At 38.8% G+C, this 16,697-nt stretch overlaps 1 protein-coding gene across 7 annotated transcripts in view; it reads right to left on the reverse strand.

Moving 5' to 3' along the window:
- Positions 1–11,992: 11,992 nt before the first annotated feature.
- The window catches only part of LOC139465684 (frizzled-5-like), a 202,529-nt gene continuing 197,824 nt past the window's right edge, over positions 11,993–16,697 (reverse strand). For all 7 annotated transcript variants that reach the window (XM_071247461.1, XM_071247460.1, XM_071247462.1 and 4 more), the window contains one exon: positions 11,993–16,367. In XM_071247461.1, coding sequence (XP_071103562.1) covers positions 14,044–15,804 — 1,761 coding nt within the window. In that variant the 5' untranslated portion in view covers positions 15,805–16,367 and the 3' untranslated portion in view covers positions 11,993–14,043. The remainder of the gene's footprint in view (positions 16,368–16,697) is intronic.

Consider the following 16,697-nt stretch of genomic DNA (forward strand, 5'->3'; position numbering starts at 1 on the left):
AAGTAGGTGGTAAATGTTGAATGTGAAGCAGTATCAAAGTGCTGTCTTCAGCAGCAGTAACGGCAGCTGTGGTGTCCTAGTTGCATCCACAGTAGCAAAACTAGATCTTATGCTTATTATAAACGCAAATGAATAATATTAATATAATTATTGATTCTTATAGTACATAAGCAATAAGTAACTAACCATTCTCCATAATCATAAAATAACTCTGTCAAAAGCAGAATCAATTATACGTTTCCGGCCATTTGATAAACTTTTGTTTATGAAAAACTAACAAATAGTGATGACACCAGGTATTCGAGAAAAGGCGAATGTATCCTCACGACACCACGCTTACCTGGAACAAAGGGTCTAACAGACCCGAGGGATTTAATTTAAAACCGAATCCAACACAAGTCCAGTTTGCCTCAGGTGTTGGTTGACATTGACAAGATCATATATCATTGCCGTTGGTTACATATTTGGTTAGTTAATTGTTCTGGGCTCCATTATGTTATGTATATCTTATTAATAGTTATATCACACACACACACACACACACACACACACACACACACACACACACACACACACACACACACACACACACACACACACACACACACACACACACACACACACACACGGGAACTGTTCGAACCAAGAATCCAAGTTGCGGTCAAGAAATTTAGCATTAAAGAAGTTAATATTATTATGTGTGTGTGTGTGTGTGTGTGTGTGTGTGTGTGTGTGTGTGTGTGTGTGTGTGTGTGTGTGTGTGTGTGTGTGTGTGTGTGTGTGTGTGTGTGTGTGTGTGTGTGTGTTTAACAGTAGTGGTTAAATATATATTTTTTAACCACTACTGTTATCGTTTTTAATTTACACCATCATCGAAGAAATTTAGCATTAAAGAAGTTAATATATATATATATATGTTTAACAGTAGTGGTTAAATTATATATATATATATATATTATTATTATTATTATTATTTAACCACTACTGTTATCGTTTTTAATTTACACCATCACCGATATACCGGTTTATCGTTGCATTATGTAGCAGAACATTAGCCAATTATGGTATGTGCTTGTAGCTCCTTTTCGTAGACTATGGGTACCAGAACGCGAGCAGATGTCTCCCTTTAAATTACGTGAGGATCGCTGGCGTCACATTAGTCAAACTTTTAAAGAAATTACCAACTGTACACAGCCTTCTAACCCCATACAGGGCCTAAATTATCCCAGTGTTCAAGTAAATTGCCCTGACTTTTTCTCCCCCTTTTTCTGAAAAGTTTGGTCTGGCGTCCCACCTTGTTAACTACGTCAGGAGATGGGAAACGACGGCAGAGACAACTCCATAATTGCCGCCGTATAATCAAATTACTTCAACCAAACTTTTACATTTGCCTCCTTGTCGACTAATTCCGTGTCCGTTTTAGCATCTCCAGTTACTCTTTCGTGGTCCACAGGCAGGTTTAGTCACAGTTTCTTCCAAAAGTTTGCCTGGAAACCGGATCGGTAATTACGTATGCATGAGCTGGTCACGGTGCACACGTAAGAGCGCCAATACAGCCCCCAGCCTCCTCCCATTTGTCAGGCCCGATCCGTCTCTGACCACATATGGCTCATTTCAATATTTTAAGGACTCGAAACAAAGAATTTGACATCAAGCATTTCTGTTGTTGGCATGAACTCAATATCGTCAGTTTAAATTATTTAGTTAATATTCAATATAATCAAATGGATGCTATCTAAATGGCATGATGATTTTGAGTTTTAATCACAGGCACGAAGATTGATACAGAATATCGGTTTCTTTACACTTTTTAAAATAGTAAATTTTTATTCCGAAGTAAGTTCAAATTTTGAAAGTATTTAAAAATATTGGAATTGAATATCTAACCGACTATTTCCTCCGTTTGATGTTGAGCTTTTCTCAGTACTGTTTTTTTATATTGATTATTAGAGTATTAGTGTTGACAGTACGGAGATCGATCCACAAAGCAAGGCTAGCCACCCACCCTCGCCGTTATGTGGAGTCATTGTACTCAAAGGATCCACAATACTGACAATTCGGTCCACAAAGATAGGGTAGCGTCACTGACCAACACAGTCTGGCGGAGTCGGACCCAGCCATTGTAACCAACAGTTTCACAATGATGACAGTGTGTGGATCGATCGACGAAACTGGGGTACCTTCAGATACCAATGTTGACAGTGTGTGGATCGATCAACGAAACTGGGGTACCTCCAGATACCAATGTTGACAGCGTGTGGATCGATCGACGAAACTGGGGTACCTTCAGATACCAATGTTGACAGCGTGTGGATCGATCGACGAAACTGGGGTACCTTCAAATACCAATGTTGGCAGTGCGTGGATCGATCAACGAAACTGGGGTACCGTCAGAGACCAATGTTGGCAGTGCGTGGAATGATCGACGAAACTGGTGCACCGTTAGATACCAATGTGGTCATTGCCTAGGTCGATCGACGAAACTGGTGCACCTTCAGATACCAAGGTTGACAGTGCGTGGATCGATCAACGAAACTGGGGTACCGTCAGAGACCAATGTTGGCAGGGCGTGGAACGATCGACGAAACTGATGCACCGTTAGGTACCAATGTGGTCAGTGCCTAGCTCGACAAAACTGGGGTACCTTCAGACCCCAATGCTGACAGTGCATTGATGGGTCGACGAAACTTGGATACCATTAGATACCAAAGCTGGCGGTGTATTGATGGATCGACGAAACTGGGGCACCGTCAGATAGTCTGTGTCATCAAGGTGATCACTAATGTCGATATAACGGCTTTCGTTGGCTTACTCCCGTTTGTCCTGATTATCTAATTAAGATATATTCGCTTCTGTATGTGATGGTATGAAACATGGATGCATAAAATCCCCTTTAATCTCAAACTACGGTGTTGGTCCAGATGGCAATACCACATGTACATGTGCATCAACACGCATCAACGTATCATCTACATCCAACGTAAAAACATGTTAAATTTGAACAAAGAAATTAGATTTTGGCACCAATGTCCTCTCTGTTAAACCAGACATTCCATTCTGTCAACGCTCATTAATAACAATGTGTTTGTAATTGTCTGTAATTAAAACAACATTTTATATGTTGCCCTGACCTTATGTCATGAAACGATAACTTTCTTACTTTTTGGGTTAAAATGCCATCAAGATTCCTTTACCCCCGAACCTGAGCGCCTGTGCGTATATGTGTGCGAGGGTTTGGGCACGTGTGAACATCACGTGCGCGAATTCGTCTGCGCATGCGTGTACGAACGGTTCGTCTGAATCTCGTTAATATTTTTTAGCTCACCAGGACCAAAACTCCTAGTTAACCTGAAGCGTTGTACGTCGTCGGTTCGTCTGTCCGTGAACTTTCGACTATAGACTGAATGGGAGAGCCTAATACTTTAGAAGGATGTTTGTATTCGACTTTGGCCATTTTGACAAGTTTGCGATAAAGGGTCTTCAATCTCAGTATCTGCTACCAAAATGAAGCGTTACTTTACACGATATAAATGTATCACAACGATGTCCTTTAAAGACCTTTACATGGAGGGAATTTGCCCTCACAAATCAACCAGGCCACAAAACACAGCAAATTAACAAACCAGCTCTCCTTTCTGGATGGTTCCAAATTTCACAACAAACAACAGTCAGCACACCTTGGGATGTACCTAGTGTGCAACAGTACCTTGGCGGTAGTTTTAAATGTTTTATTAAATGTTTTATTAAATGTTTTTTCCTTTAACAAATTCGCCGCATATCCACAACCCATTGTCCCTTTTTCACGAGTTTACTGTATTTTACTCTTTCAATTCAAAACCTTTAACATAATGCGTATAATTCATAGCATTTCAATAGGGTTGCAATAAATGCCAGAATCCTTAAGAAACGATGCTCTTGTATTTCCGGGTTTGGCTCTTTTTCACTCTAGTGTAATCAAAGTATGATTACGATTTCTCATTTCATAGACGATTTTTATTTCCGGTAATTCTATATTTGTCTGTGTTGGTCTGGCTATGGGAAAGATAATCGCTAAAACTGTATCACCAAGCTGTTCTTGCTTCCGTCGCCATGACGACACGAATTTGCTTTTGAAGCATCTATAGAGGCATATTTCACAGTTATACGTTAAGAAACATAGACATATAAAATATACTTAGATAAAATCCTAGATATCTCAGTCTTAAAGAAATAAAATGAGACGATGGAAACTTCGATACAAGGGGGTCAATCTCAAAAGTTCAGTTTGGTTTCACTTCGGTATAATCGATATTCGAGATAACTGCGATATTCGAGATAACTGATGTTTTGATACTGTCTCCAGCGAAATAAACATTATCACAAAGTTTCTTATAATTATTAGTTCGACATTAGCACCAAATAATTCGATACAACCCGGATAAAGATATAAAGGGGTATGGAAATATCGATGCTAATTGCAGTGCAGAATTTGTTTTTATTTTGAGACAACTTGAATGGATCAATTTTAAAGAGGACGGGTTGGCTTAGTTGTAAATACAGCCACGATTCCCAACGTATGTGGAATATATCAGACCCATTCCCCGTCTCTCAATTATGCTGCGTCGTTGCTAATAACGACACAGAATGACATATAATCACATATATGATAGAAAACATAACTGAATCAAATCAGCCATCGTCCCCGTTCAATCGATCATCGCGAAGTTTGATTTTGTTTATAAAAAAATCAACAGTCAAAAATACCCAAATGCATCACTTTCACCTCGACTCGAATCGCTTGCGTGAGGGCGATGGTAATTATTTCCTGATAGACAGGTCAAGTCAGGTTGTTGTTGTTTTTTAAAAAAAAACATGTGTTGAAATAAATATACATGTATTGCAAGAAAAAGCGCTGAAGATAAAGTTGAATCTCGAAATATCTCCATCACCTTTCTCGTTGAATTCGCGTTGCACTTGTAGGCTTGAATTTCCCAGGGTGCCCCTTACCAACGAGGCATCATGGGTAATTTGCCATATGCCCGTGGTGCTTGGAAGGTCGATTCAATTAGAGCTCTTCTTGTGGAGATTAAGAGAAGAAGTCAGAGAGTATAGACAAAAATAGATGTCGGAAGGAAGACTTTTTTCTTAGAATCTTTTATTTCGTTTATATCAATGGTTAACTTGGTTTCGAGAGAGAACAGTCACCGAAATCAGCCTGACCGTTGTCAGTGGTGATTGGAATAGGTAAAATGAAGGCCGGGGTCTTAATCTCCGTGTTACTTAGTGTGGGCATCATCCATAGCCTAGTTTAGTTGGCTTCGTATTAGTTAGAATAGGCATTATCCATATTCTAGTTTAGTTGGCTACGTATAAATTAGTATTTTCATTATCAATAACCTAGTTAAGATGGCTTCGTATTAAATACTATATGCATTATCCATAACCTAGTTTTGATGGCTTCGTATCAATTGATATATGCATTATCCATAACCAAATTTTGTTGGCTTCGAATTAAATAGTATATGTATTATCCATAACCTTGTTTAGTTGCCTTCGTATTAATTAGTAAATGCATTATCAAAAACCTAGTTTAGGTGGCTTTGTATTAATCAAGATATGCATTATCAATAACCATGTTTAGTTGGCTTCGAATGAAATAGTATACGCTTTATCAATAACCTAGTTTAGATGGCTTCGTATTAAATACTATATGCATTATCCATGACCTAGTTTAGTTGGCTTTGTATAAATTAGTATATGCATTATCAATAACCTAGTTTAGATGGCTTCATATTACATACTATATGCATTATCCATAACCTAGTTTTGATGGCTTCGTATTATTTAGTATATGCATTATCCATAACCAAGTTTGGATGGCTTCGTATTAATTAGTATATGCATTATCCTTAACCTAGTTTTGATGGCTTCGTATTATTTAGTATATGCATTATCCATAACCAAGTTTGGATGGCTTCGTATTAATTAGTATATGCATTATCCTTAAGCTAGTTTTGATGGCTTCGTATTAAATACTTTATGCATTATCAATAAGCTAGTTTAGATAGCTTCGTATTATTTAGTTTTTGCATTATGAAAACACTGAAGATGTCAAACGTCAATGGCCTACGTTCAGGTTGTATAATATCAAAATCTTTTTCATGCTTGTTTCATGGATTTCGGCTTTTGATTACCTACTGTTTTCAAATAGACCGGTGAGGTTGTTTTATTTGTATTGTGCATCATTTTAAGTGAGTGAGATTATACTCTGTTGAAAAGCCCTGGTGAGGTAGCCTAAACCATTGTCACATATCGTGAGAAATCGAACTCGGCTTGTCGGAGTCACGAGCAAACACTTTGACCACAAGGCCACCCGAAATGGCTCAGTACATGGATGAATTCAGATCTGAGATAGGGGTTCATCGATGAGCATAGATTATGAATGACATAGGCTAAAAACATATTTTGCTGTTCTCAGAATAACCCTGAAAAAGAGCACTTTGACTCCAAGCACTCCCTCTTGAATTAGTGGAACAGTAAACCATTGTCTGATTACTGGTTTGCTTTTCTCAGGCCCATGACTTTGAAGAATTTAAACTTTTGTGAGTTGTTTAATACTAAATCGGAAACTTTCAACGGGTTACTATTATATATTATATATAGAACTAAACGAACATATTACATATGTTGCCCTACACATTGTAGTTAAGTTATCAAATTTATGTTCCCCAGACCATACCGTTATCGGGCTGCAATGATGCTGAAGCTGTATCATTGGTTCTAAGACAAACCCTCAGAATATACACCTTACATCCTGTACATATTAGTGAGGGGTGTTCTTTTTGTTCAATATTGTAAACTCGGCAAAGAAACGGAGAGTCCACTGGGTAATTTTCCTCATACTATTTTGTTCATCCCTAAATTCTTATCCTTACTCCCTCATACTATTTACATTTGTGTACATACTTAGAAGAGAATTGAACTATTTTGAATTAAATGAGGAAGAGGGAAAAGAAAATGCAATTTTCTTTTACTTAATTTTTTTTAAAATAAGTTCGTTATATTTGAATGTATGTTGAATTATAATTGTAACTGTTCGTACAAAGTAACTTGCTGCCACTAAATATCACATGTCTTCTCGTCACTAAAACACGAAAGTGTGGATTTGATTGGTCCATTTTACGTAATTCCTTGTCAGGAGCGGTGTATACGTTGCCATTTCCTGTTTGATATCATTGTTTCTGATTTTTTTCATGTATACTACTCAAAAGAAGTTAAAGAACACCCGATTGTTTCATATGACTATTGTGAATCCGTGTTTGTTTCATATGACCATTGATAATCTGTCATGGCCCTGACACATTAACTGTAGTCTTATGAATAACTCGGGTGTTCTTTAACTTCTTTTCAGTAGTATATTAACCTGCAAGTCATTTTGACGTTATATGTTAGATAAATGGAGCTTATATAGACCTTGGTCCGTGAAGATCCGGGGCAGAATAGGTCTTCAGCAACCCATACTTGCCGTAAAAGGCGACTATGCTTGTCGTAAAAGGCGACTAACGGGATCGGGTGGTCAGGCTCGCTGACTTGGTTGATGTATGTCATCGATCCCAATGCGTGAATCGATGCTCATGATGTCAGTCACTGGACTGTCTGGTCTAGACTCGATTATTTACAGACCGCCGATATTTAGCTGGAATATTGCTGAGTGCGGCGTTAAACAACAAACAAACAAATTATATGGAGCTTACCTTCCCCATTTGATTTGTAGAAAAGTAACGACCTTTTCTAAAACATACATACGAATAGAAAATGGATTTATTTACATTTCATTTTATAAATCTCCAGTTTAGTTTTAGCTGTAATCTGTGAAATAGATTACTCTTGGAACTGTTGGCATAACACGGTTTGTTTCGTTGTTTCGTTTCCTCACGGTCTTTTAACAAATGAACACATGTCGAAGAATTACATGGTGGTTCTCCTGTGATTGGGTTCATTCCGTCTTAAGTAACAGTCAGTGTCATTAAAGTTGTGAGGTAACATCTAACTTTAACCTAACATACACGAAGCTGGATTCCGAATGCGATGTTATAATTTCCTTTGGCAATGCTTATGTAAGAACCTTCAATGTACTGTTTGATTTGAAAACATATAAATAAGTTCATTTGAAAACACTGCCATTTACTAAGAAATTATTTTTGATAGGATACCAATTTTCGTCATTTTGGAATGAAGTTTTTATGTATTTGCGAAAGATTTTGAAGTATTGATAAGTTTTGTACAAGAGTATCTCGTTATATTTCTGCCCACCATATTTTATATTTGCAGATTTAAGATTCGTTTAATGACTCATGTTTATCTAATTCAGCCAATACCAGACTAAATAGACACGTGATTTGAATAACATTAGGTAATTCGTTCAGTGTGTTTTCGTTAAAGCAGAAAAAGTGCAGGAAATTATTGGCAGAACTCATAATTCGCTTTTCGTGTTTTCGGTTCCCAAATTGCATTTTTGATTAATTCTACGAGCGATTTAAACCTTTGCTTGTGTGTGGCTGAGTGTTTTAGTGCGGAGTGATACACGGTAAAGTGTCAGAATCACTGCGCGCCAGTGCTTATTGAGAACATATAACGGTAAACCGCCGGATATTGGTGTTAGCTGCTACTGAACACGGGGTTAATTTACCGTTATTTGGCTGTTCACAAACTGGCAAAAATCGCAGCAATTCGCTGATGAAATATCGCTGGCGTGTTTAGGAGAATAGCCCGTCACAGTAAAATACCGTCTTTGCATTTCAGAATCAATAAAGACTAGCCACTTGGAATCGTCTCGCTGAGAATTACTCCAATTGTCGAGAATTGACGACGTTGATTTCCAATAACATTTATCCGTTTTTCGGCTGTTATGTCCATATTTCAGAAATGGAAAGGTATTATGCTCCGAAGCATCGCCTTAACCCCTGTACCTTAAAAAATATGACAGCCACACAATACTAAAGATCCATCTCGTTATATGAATTCGAACAGATCAACATTTTTATCAAATCCATATTCGTTTTTGAGAGAGTGTAACGGAAAGAAAATAGTTGTATTTTAGATAAATGTTTATGTTTTCAACCGGAAATGAGGCTCTACAACCAACACATGCACGTATGAATGGAGCGATGGCGATAAGAAACACGTAAGCTCCCAACCATAGAGATAAACGATATTGTTTTACACTTGCCTAAAAATACCTAACCAGAACCGTTTAAGATACGTTTAGTTTAGTCTTGAAACAGGAATTAGAATGCACACAACGTGGGTCTGGCATGTTGTGGGGAACTCTGGGGGCTGACGCTACGCGTGAAGGAATACACGCTCTTCAAAACAGATGTTATGATTGAATTAGAGGAAATATTTCATAAGAAAACGAACGAGTTGATGCTCTCATTTGGCAAAATATGTTGGAGTATTTATTGAAAGTTTTATGGAATAACGGGACTATTTGGACATGTGAAATTGATGAAATTTATTCAGGTTTTTGTCAACTGTAATTGATTCGATTCCCATGCATGTAGTCAATTTAAACAAAGTATTATTTAAATTGGTAACTGATACTTAGTATTATTGTGATACTAAAATGAAATTAGTTTAAAACCAAATACGTATGGCAAATTTGAATGTAAGCTGTGAAAACTTATATTCTGACCACAAAAGAAAACTATAATTATATAGTGGTTTATCACGAGAAAACATACATTTTCGTAACGATTAAGTATATATTCGTAAATCAATTTTCATTTATCGATGATAAGTTTCAAAAAAGGGTCACAGTCAATAAACAGATACAAAAATTCGTATTGAACGATACATTCTGAACCATAATTCTGAACACCAATATTATTAAAATTTGAATTCCAGCTCTGATAGCCAGAGAGGATTGACACCCTTCCATCATGAGAAAATGTATACATTTGCAATTATCAGCTTTCAATCATAACAGAAGGAGTTTTAATTAAAGTCTTTCACGTGGTGTGCCAGAAAGCAGAAATCGATGTCCTAAGTTAAATCAAACAAAAGAGAGAGACGCTGGTTCCAAGTTTGGTAAAATTCCTGGTTTTGTTCATTCCTGGAGGGGAATCCAAGTCTTCAAGAGGTTCAAGACACCACTCGTCACGGACCGGTGTAATCGATAGATCGATATCTATTCAATATTGGCCTCTGTCTAGACACTGGTCGACTCACGCAGGGGGAAAGGGGGATTCATGAGGGGGATTCTATGGGGGGTATCATGCCACAGTTTCAATAGATGGGCTTGTTTTACAAAAGTGAGCACTGCAAACGAATGTGTTTTAATAGACACATTCCTTACCATGCTAGTTTCAGAATGAGATTTTCAATGGCAGTTTCTGACGAGATTAAGCTATACGGAATGACTTTGGTTATGCTGAGTCACAAATGGGACTGGTCAGTAATTGGTCAGCAGACTGGTCATGTTCGACTGAGCGGTCCTTGAGGAGGCACGTACAACCCTCTTGAGACGGAATCAAATGTTATGTTTCACATTGATGCTCGTGTTCTACAGGATATAGGTGCCAGAGAATCACTTCTAGGACGGTGCTTGTCTTTGACACATAAAGAACTATCTCCTTGTGTGATTCCTGAAATTTAATTTGTTTTTGAAGACTTACACGATGAATGACAAGGCTGACTCTTGTTCTAGATACAGAAATATATCTTTGATAATTTAATTTCTTCTACGATGCTTAAGGTTAGACGTATCTATCATGTAATCAACACTACTCAAACACTTGAAACACAGGTCTTTGACGATTTACTGAAATTGTTTGCATATATTTACCTCATAAATGACTCTGAAATCAAATACTTCAAATTTTATTTGTTTTAAGACACTTTCGTGAAGGATTTATATTACCTAACAAAATTAACATTAAATTGTCAAATAAATTCTTAGGGATGCTAATGATTAAGGTTTATAATTAAATCGTGATCAGTCTAAGAACTATTGAGGAGTTGACAACAAAAATTACAAAATTGTCAAGCTAGATGGTATATTTTACAAATAGTACCCTGGCGTGTTTCAGTCTGCTGCATGGCCGACGCGTAACGTTATCATATTATATTTTATAAACTCCACGTCAACACAAGTAATGTATTTTAAAAACATTCTAACAAAAGGCGATTTCATTTATTAAAATTTATTGCAGAACCCATAGCCGAGAAACGTGCTTCATGAAAAGAAAAAAACTACCCTCAAAATAACCGAAAATAAACGTATAACTTCCTACTGCGGTTAAAGATTATATGTTTATTTGCAGTGATCTATTGCCTATCAAATACAGGCGTGTCAGAAATCGTACCAAATACGGTAGTGTTATGAATAGATTTTACAATAACAATGTTTACAGATTCGGAGTGTTTTCACTGCAACGCGATATGTGCGTTATACAAGACATGACATAGCCTTTTGATAAACTGATCCATTTTGTATTGAGAGGTCTCGACGAGCGAGCGAGTGGAAGTGGTGTTTCGACATTTAAAGTGTTAATTTCAAAGCCAGATATATTCTCTATTTCTCAACGTTTCGCTACAAAATGTTCGGTGCGATCGTTAAATGTGACATTATTATTCTATTATGAATTTAATTCATTGACATTATTCACACAAAATACATATTTTAATAACATACCTCTGGTCGTGATATCAAGCTTAGATTTCGACAAAGCTTCAAATCTTCAAAAGGGATTTAACGGTTTGAATGAAAGAGTTCATAATTAAGTTCGTTTCAAGGAGAGAATACTATTCTAACACCTGAATCAGCACAAATAACAACTTGATATCCCCGAATTAAAATGTGACTAAATTGATTTTATAACTATATACTAATTTTACTTTAAATGTCACTCTTTCAAAAAATAACCAGATGTTTCAAACAAACGTGTTAATAATTCTGTCCATGCCATATTAGTATATTTTCAAGAATTTTGTAATTAGTCAATAGACATTGAGAAATTTATTATCAACATTTAAAAACGAATTCAGTCTCGAGTTCTCTCGAGTGTTCGCCGTCCCAACACAGTTCCTATGTAAACACAATTCAGTATTAAATATTAAACCTTTAGCAAATATTAAACACAATGAGAAATATTTCCGCCTCATTTCCCTTGAACGCCAGGAACAACGAAGCCGTCCTGAGACACGCTCCTTTATAATCAAAGTTTGGGGAAACACATGAGACTATTTCAAATGTTGTATCACAGGAAACGCTCTTAACACATGTTTTTTAACATAAATCTGTTTAAATGGTCTAAATGATAACATTCCGGAAATCTTAGAATCTTATTGGACCAAAACTCGGGCCATTATCCATTAAAACCGTATCACAGAGATATCGGAATATAATGCCTCCTGGAGCAGATGTAAGGTTTTTTTTGAAAGTGAATAAATACTAAAGCTCGCCTTGTATTATTCTTCGAGATTTGTGAAAAGTAATTGAATCCCACGTCAGACGTGGCGATTTGCAGCGATTGAATTAATTCAATCTTTATCCGTTGGAGACATTGGAATACAACTTTTGGAATTTTCTCATGTGTTTTTCCCCGAAACGCGTCCAGATGTTGTACCATGAACTTTGACAGTGCTTCGAGCTCGGGTGAATTGAGAGTGACGCCGGTTTTGTAAACGAGTCTAAAACGTGATGTGTCTAACAACAAATTTTGTAACTATTCATTAAATTTTGTTTTTCTTGTGTCACTTGGTAGCTGGGACATTCACCTTTTCAAGGCGATTATGCCTCCCAGAAGACGCCAAAGAAACATAACGGTCTTTCCACAATGGACATTTCGAAAAACAACGAGGAGTAATTTTAGGTGTAATCAAATTTGTTTCACTCTCAATTTTCTCCGGTCGTGTTTTGCCTGCGATTTGACCTAATAACTTGGTCCCTCTTTTATACGGGTTCAGACGAGGCAAGGAACACTGTGAGGAGTTCGATTTTTTTACACGGGGCATTGTCCCCTTGTGAAAGGACCCAGCTACTGTGGGTTGTCCCCCCGGGCTAAGCAAAGCATAAAGAAGAACGAGAGACATTTTAACATGTATGTAGGGCTGTCTTTTCTACAAATTGCAATTACTAGTACATCATATCGTACAAACAGCAGCTAGAACCCGTATGCGGAAGTTCCACGAGGATTATAGAATCTTTTTTTCGAAGGAATGGCGGCCCGCCGTTCCTCCAACGCTTTGCCAGATCAAACAAAAACACCCTTGATCAAACATAGTTCGGATCAATTCAGTTCCACTTTTGGTAGCACTGCTGGCAAATATTCTCGTTGTTGCGGGATCCATTTGCACTCTTACTTATTCTCGTTGTGGAAAAATATGTACAAAAATTACATTTCATTTTGTATATTGCCTTTAAAACGTCCATTACACAATTGTCACAATTGAACGCTGCACAAATTGGACGCATTGACGTTGAAAGCATCCCCAGAGCATCGCATATGCCAGCTGGCTTACGCCCAATTCACAATATCTATATGTACAATGCACCTTAAACATAAACACAAACACTGAAAGGTCTCTGAGGTCCATATTTCCTCGTAATGAACAGTTGTCTTCAGGGAAACAGTCTCGGTTGGAAACAAGAAACCTAGATGTTGGACAGAATCGACGCTTCTGCATTGACCATAAAATATCATAGGTTTGAGAAGATACAGACTTCTCATAGTTTTAGTGAGAATTTCAAAACAAATCTTCAAAATATCCTTTAGTATAAATATTAGTTTCATAACAGTTCCACATACAAGTACTAAATGAACATTATAAAGTTATCCAGTAATAAATAAACAAAATATTCTCACAACATACGTAAAATACAATTTCTGAGTATTTTAGAAAATAAATAGCTCAGAATTAGCTCTAGTTTTCTTGATTTCCCGAGTCGTTTCTTTTAGTATTCTGAGCATTTCACGTAATACACAGCTTCTCCATCAACGGTCATTATCGTGTCCCGGAAGTCCGTGTTTCTAATCTCAGTATGCTTCAAGTCTCCCCAAGTCACACGTGACTAAGTGGCTGGGGTTTTGCACCCTGATAGGACGGGTTTGTATATTTTGTCATCATTCTACTTGGATGACTATAAGAATGTTTGTGGCACAGTTTCCCGTGGAATAAATTTCTCCAAGAGTCCACGGTTTTTCCAGTCCAAATCCAGAATCCGGATGTGATTCCGACAACAAGACACATAAAATATTTCAACATAAACACACTATAGTCCGGCCTCGACCCAGGGGACTCGTTGCCGCAGGAGGGACAGGCCCACGTCCGCTCCCAAGCCTGACGCAAATGCTGTTCGTAAAAGTAACATGCGATCACAATGGTGGCCGGCACAGTGTATAACACAGAGAACACTCCGATTCGAATCATCAGACGTTCTAGTTTGTCAGTCTTCCCCCTGCCTTGTTGTTTAATAACGTTTCTGATCCTAAACAACGAAACGAATCCGGCGAGAAGGAAGGACGTCCCGATAATAAGGTATACGAATAGTGGAGCTAACACAAATCCTCTGAGATTCTCGATATTTTGTCCCCCAACGTAGCATATCCCGGCAATAGGGTCCCCATCCACTGAGGACATGGCCAAAACGGCAATGCTTTTCACAGACGGGATGAGCCAAGCGGCGAGATGGAAATATTGTGAGTAACTAGCAATCGCTTCTTGTCCCCATTTGAGGCCGGCTGCCAGAAACCACGTGAAAGACAATATGACCCACCAAATTGATGAAGCCATGCCGAAAAAGTAAATAAGTAAGAACACGACTGTGCACACTGCGGGTCCTGTGGTCTCGTAGCGGATCATATCATTGTCACAGGCCACCTGTTCGTGGCCGACGATGAGGCGGATGATGTATCCTACACTTACCATGAAATAGCACGCACTGAGGAAGATGATGGGCCGCTCTGGGTATTTGAACCTTTGCATGTCTATGAAAAAGGTACTCACTGTCATCGAAGTGGATATGCAGCAAAGAATTGACCACAAACCGATCCAGAATGTCGCAAAAGTTCTTTCGTCTTGGGTGAAGTATGGGCTGTAACAGTTTACGGCACAGTTGGGAATCCCGCCTGTAGATATGCGATTGTAATAACCGTTTGAATCTTCGATGATTTTCACAAGGGGTTCGCGACATCCACAAGTGCAGTCCCTCTCTGTGGACCTGGTTGGGGCCCCTGGGATGGGCTGGACCCCCGCATCTCCGGGAACGCTGGGGTTGAACAGGGAACCGCCGCCGCCGCCGTCGGTGGGTTTACCCGTCGAGCCACCCTCTCTAGGTGGGGCTTGGGTTTGAGTGTCGGTCGTGTTTACATCCATGCATAAATGGTCCTTGTCGCCGTATTCAGGTAGATTTTCACAATTCATTCTTTCAGGCCAAGCAAATCCATATTGTCTCATGAGAGGAGCACATCCTTTCTTGGCTCTCTCACAGACCGATCGACAGGCAGGGAGATGTTTCTTGTAATTCGTCATACAGATCGGCGCGTACATTGAACACAGGAAAAACTTCAAGTCTGCTGAACACTGAATTTCAACAAGAGGCCAAAATTGGTGAACCTCAAGTCCTGCCTCCTCTTGGGTCTCATGGTTGAATTGGTTAGGCATGTAGGTATTATTGTACCCTATACTCTTACACATGGGTATTGTGATTTCCTGGCATTTCCTGGGTTGCTCTGTCCCCCGGGCACACGGGAGGGACAGGAGGAGGGGGAGAAGTCCCGTGATGACGATCAAGAGGAAAGGGGGACCTCCGCTATTGCCCATACTGAGCTATAACTTGGCTATTCTCTCACTTGGAATAAGTAATGCTTCTTCAGGCTAACACATATTTCGTCGTCTGCTGCCACAAAAACAAACGCACTCTGTTCATGTTAGAGAATTATTCCAGTGAATGCATATCGGCTGTCCTGTTGTGATTAACTCCGGTCAGTTAGAACTGTAGAACTAAAGTCCAAATCTTCTTATTCTTATAGAACACTGAGCATGCCTTTGACACGCAGTGTGCTTCCAGGTAGACGAGTCGGCGAATCCCTATAAACAGGTGAAAAGTATTCCACAAGACGATATCCCACCGTGGGAGAGCAGAGGACTGCCTTGATGTTTGGGCACATCCAAATTTTACCTCCGAACTAGCATCTATCAGTCGTCATGGCTCTCGCCCTCGACTGCCACTTTCACAGCTCATTAGACACTCTGACAAATGACGTCACCTGTCAGTCACGCGAGCGTAATCCAATCAGATTCCGCGCAGGCTTGAGCAAATTGGTGGGGCGGGGCGAAGGCGGGGTCTGGTTACAGCGGAGTTGTGGCGCTTCTCTGAGCGGGCTCTGAAAATAAAGATACGACTATGTGAGAATTGTGAAGTCTCGGCCGGGACTCTGTTTGTGTACAGAGCCACGAATAAGTAGTATAAAAGTGACACTAGATGTGAGTTACAACACGACCGCTTCGTCAACGCAGGGGAGTTCATTAATAGACATTTTCGTGTTGGGCGACTGGCTTGCTCAAATAATGGTTTAGTCGAATAAAGGAACGGTGAATGGCCTTGTGTGGTTCTATAGTCGACACTATTCATACATGTGTTCCCCGCTAAAGATTTCTATTGTGGACGACTCCATAAAGAAGACTTTTTATTCTACATGGTAGCACGCTGTTAC

The sequence above is a fragment of the Haliotis cracherodii genome, unplaced genomic scaffold (assembly GCF_022045235.1).
Source record: "Haliotis cracherodii isolate W230 unplaced genomic scaffold, xgHalCrac1.p SCAF_18, whole genome shotgun sequence".
Lineage (NCBI taxonomy): Eukaryota > Metazoa > Mollusca > Gastropoda > Lepetellida > Haliotidae > Haliotis > Haliotis cracherodii.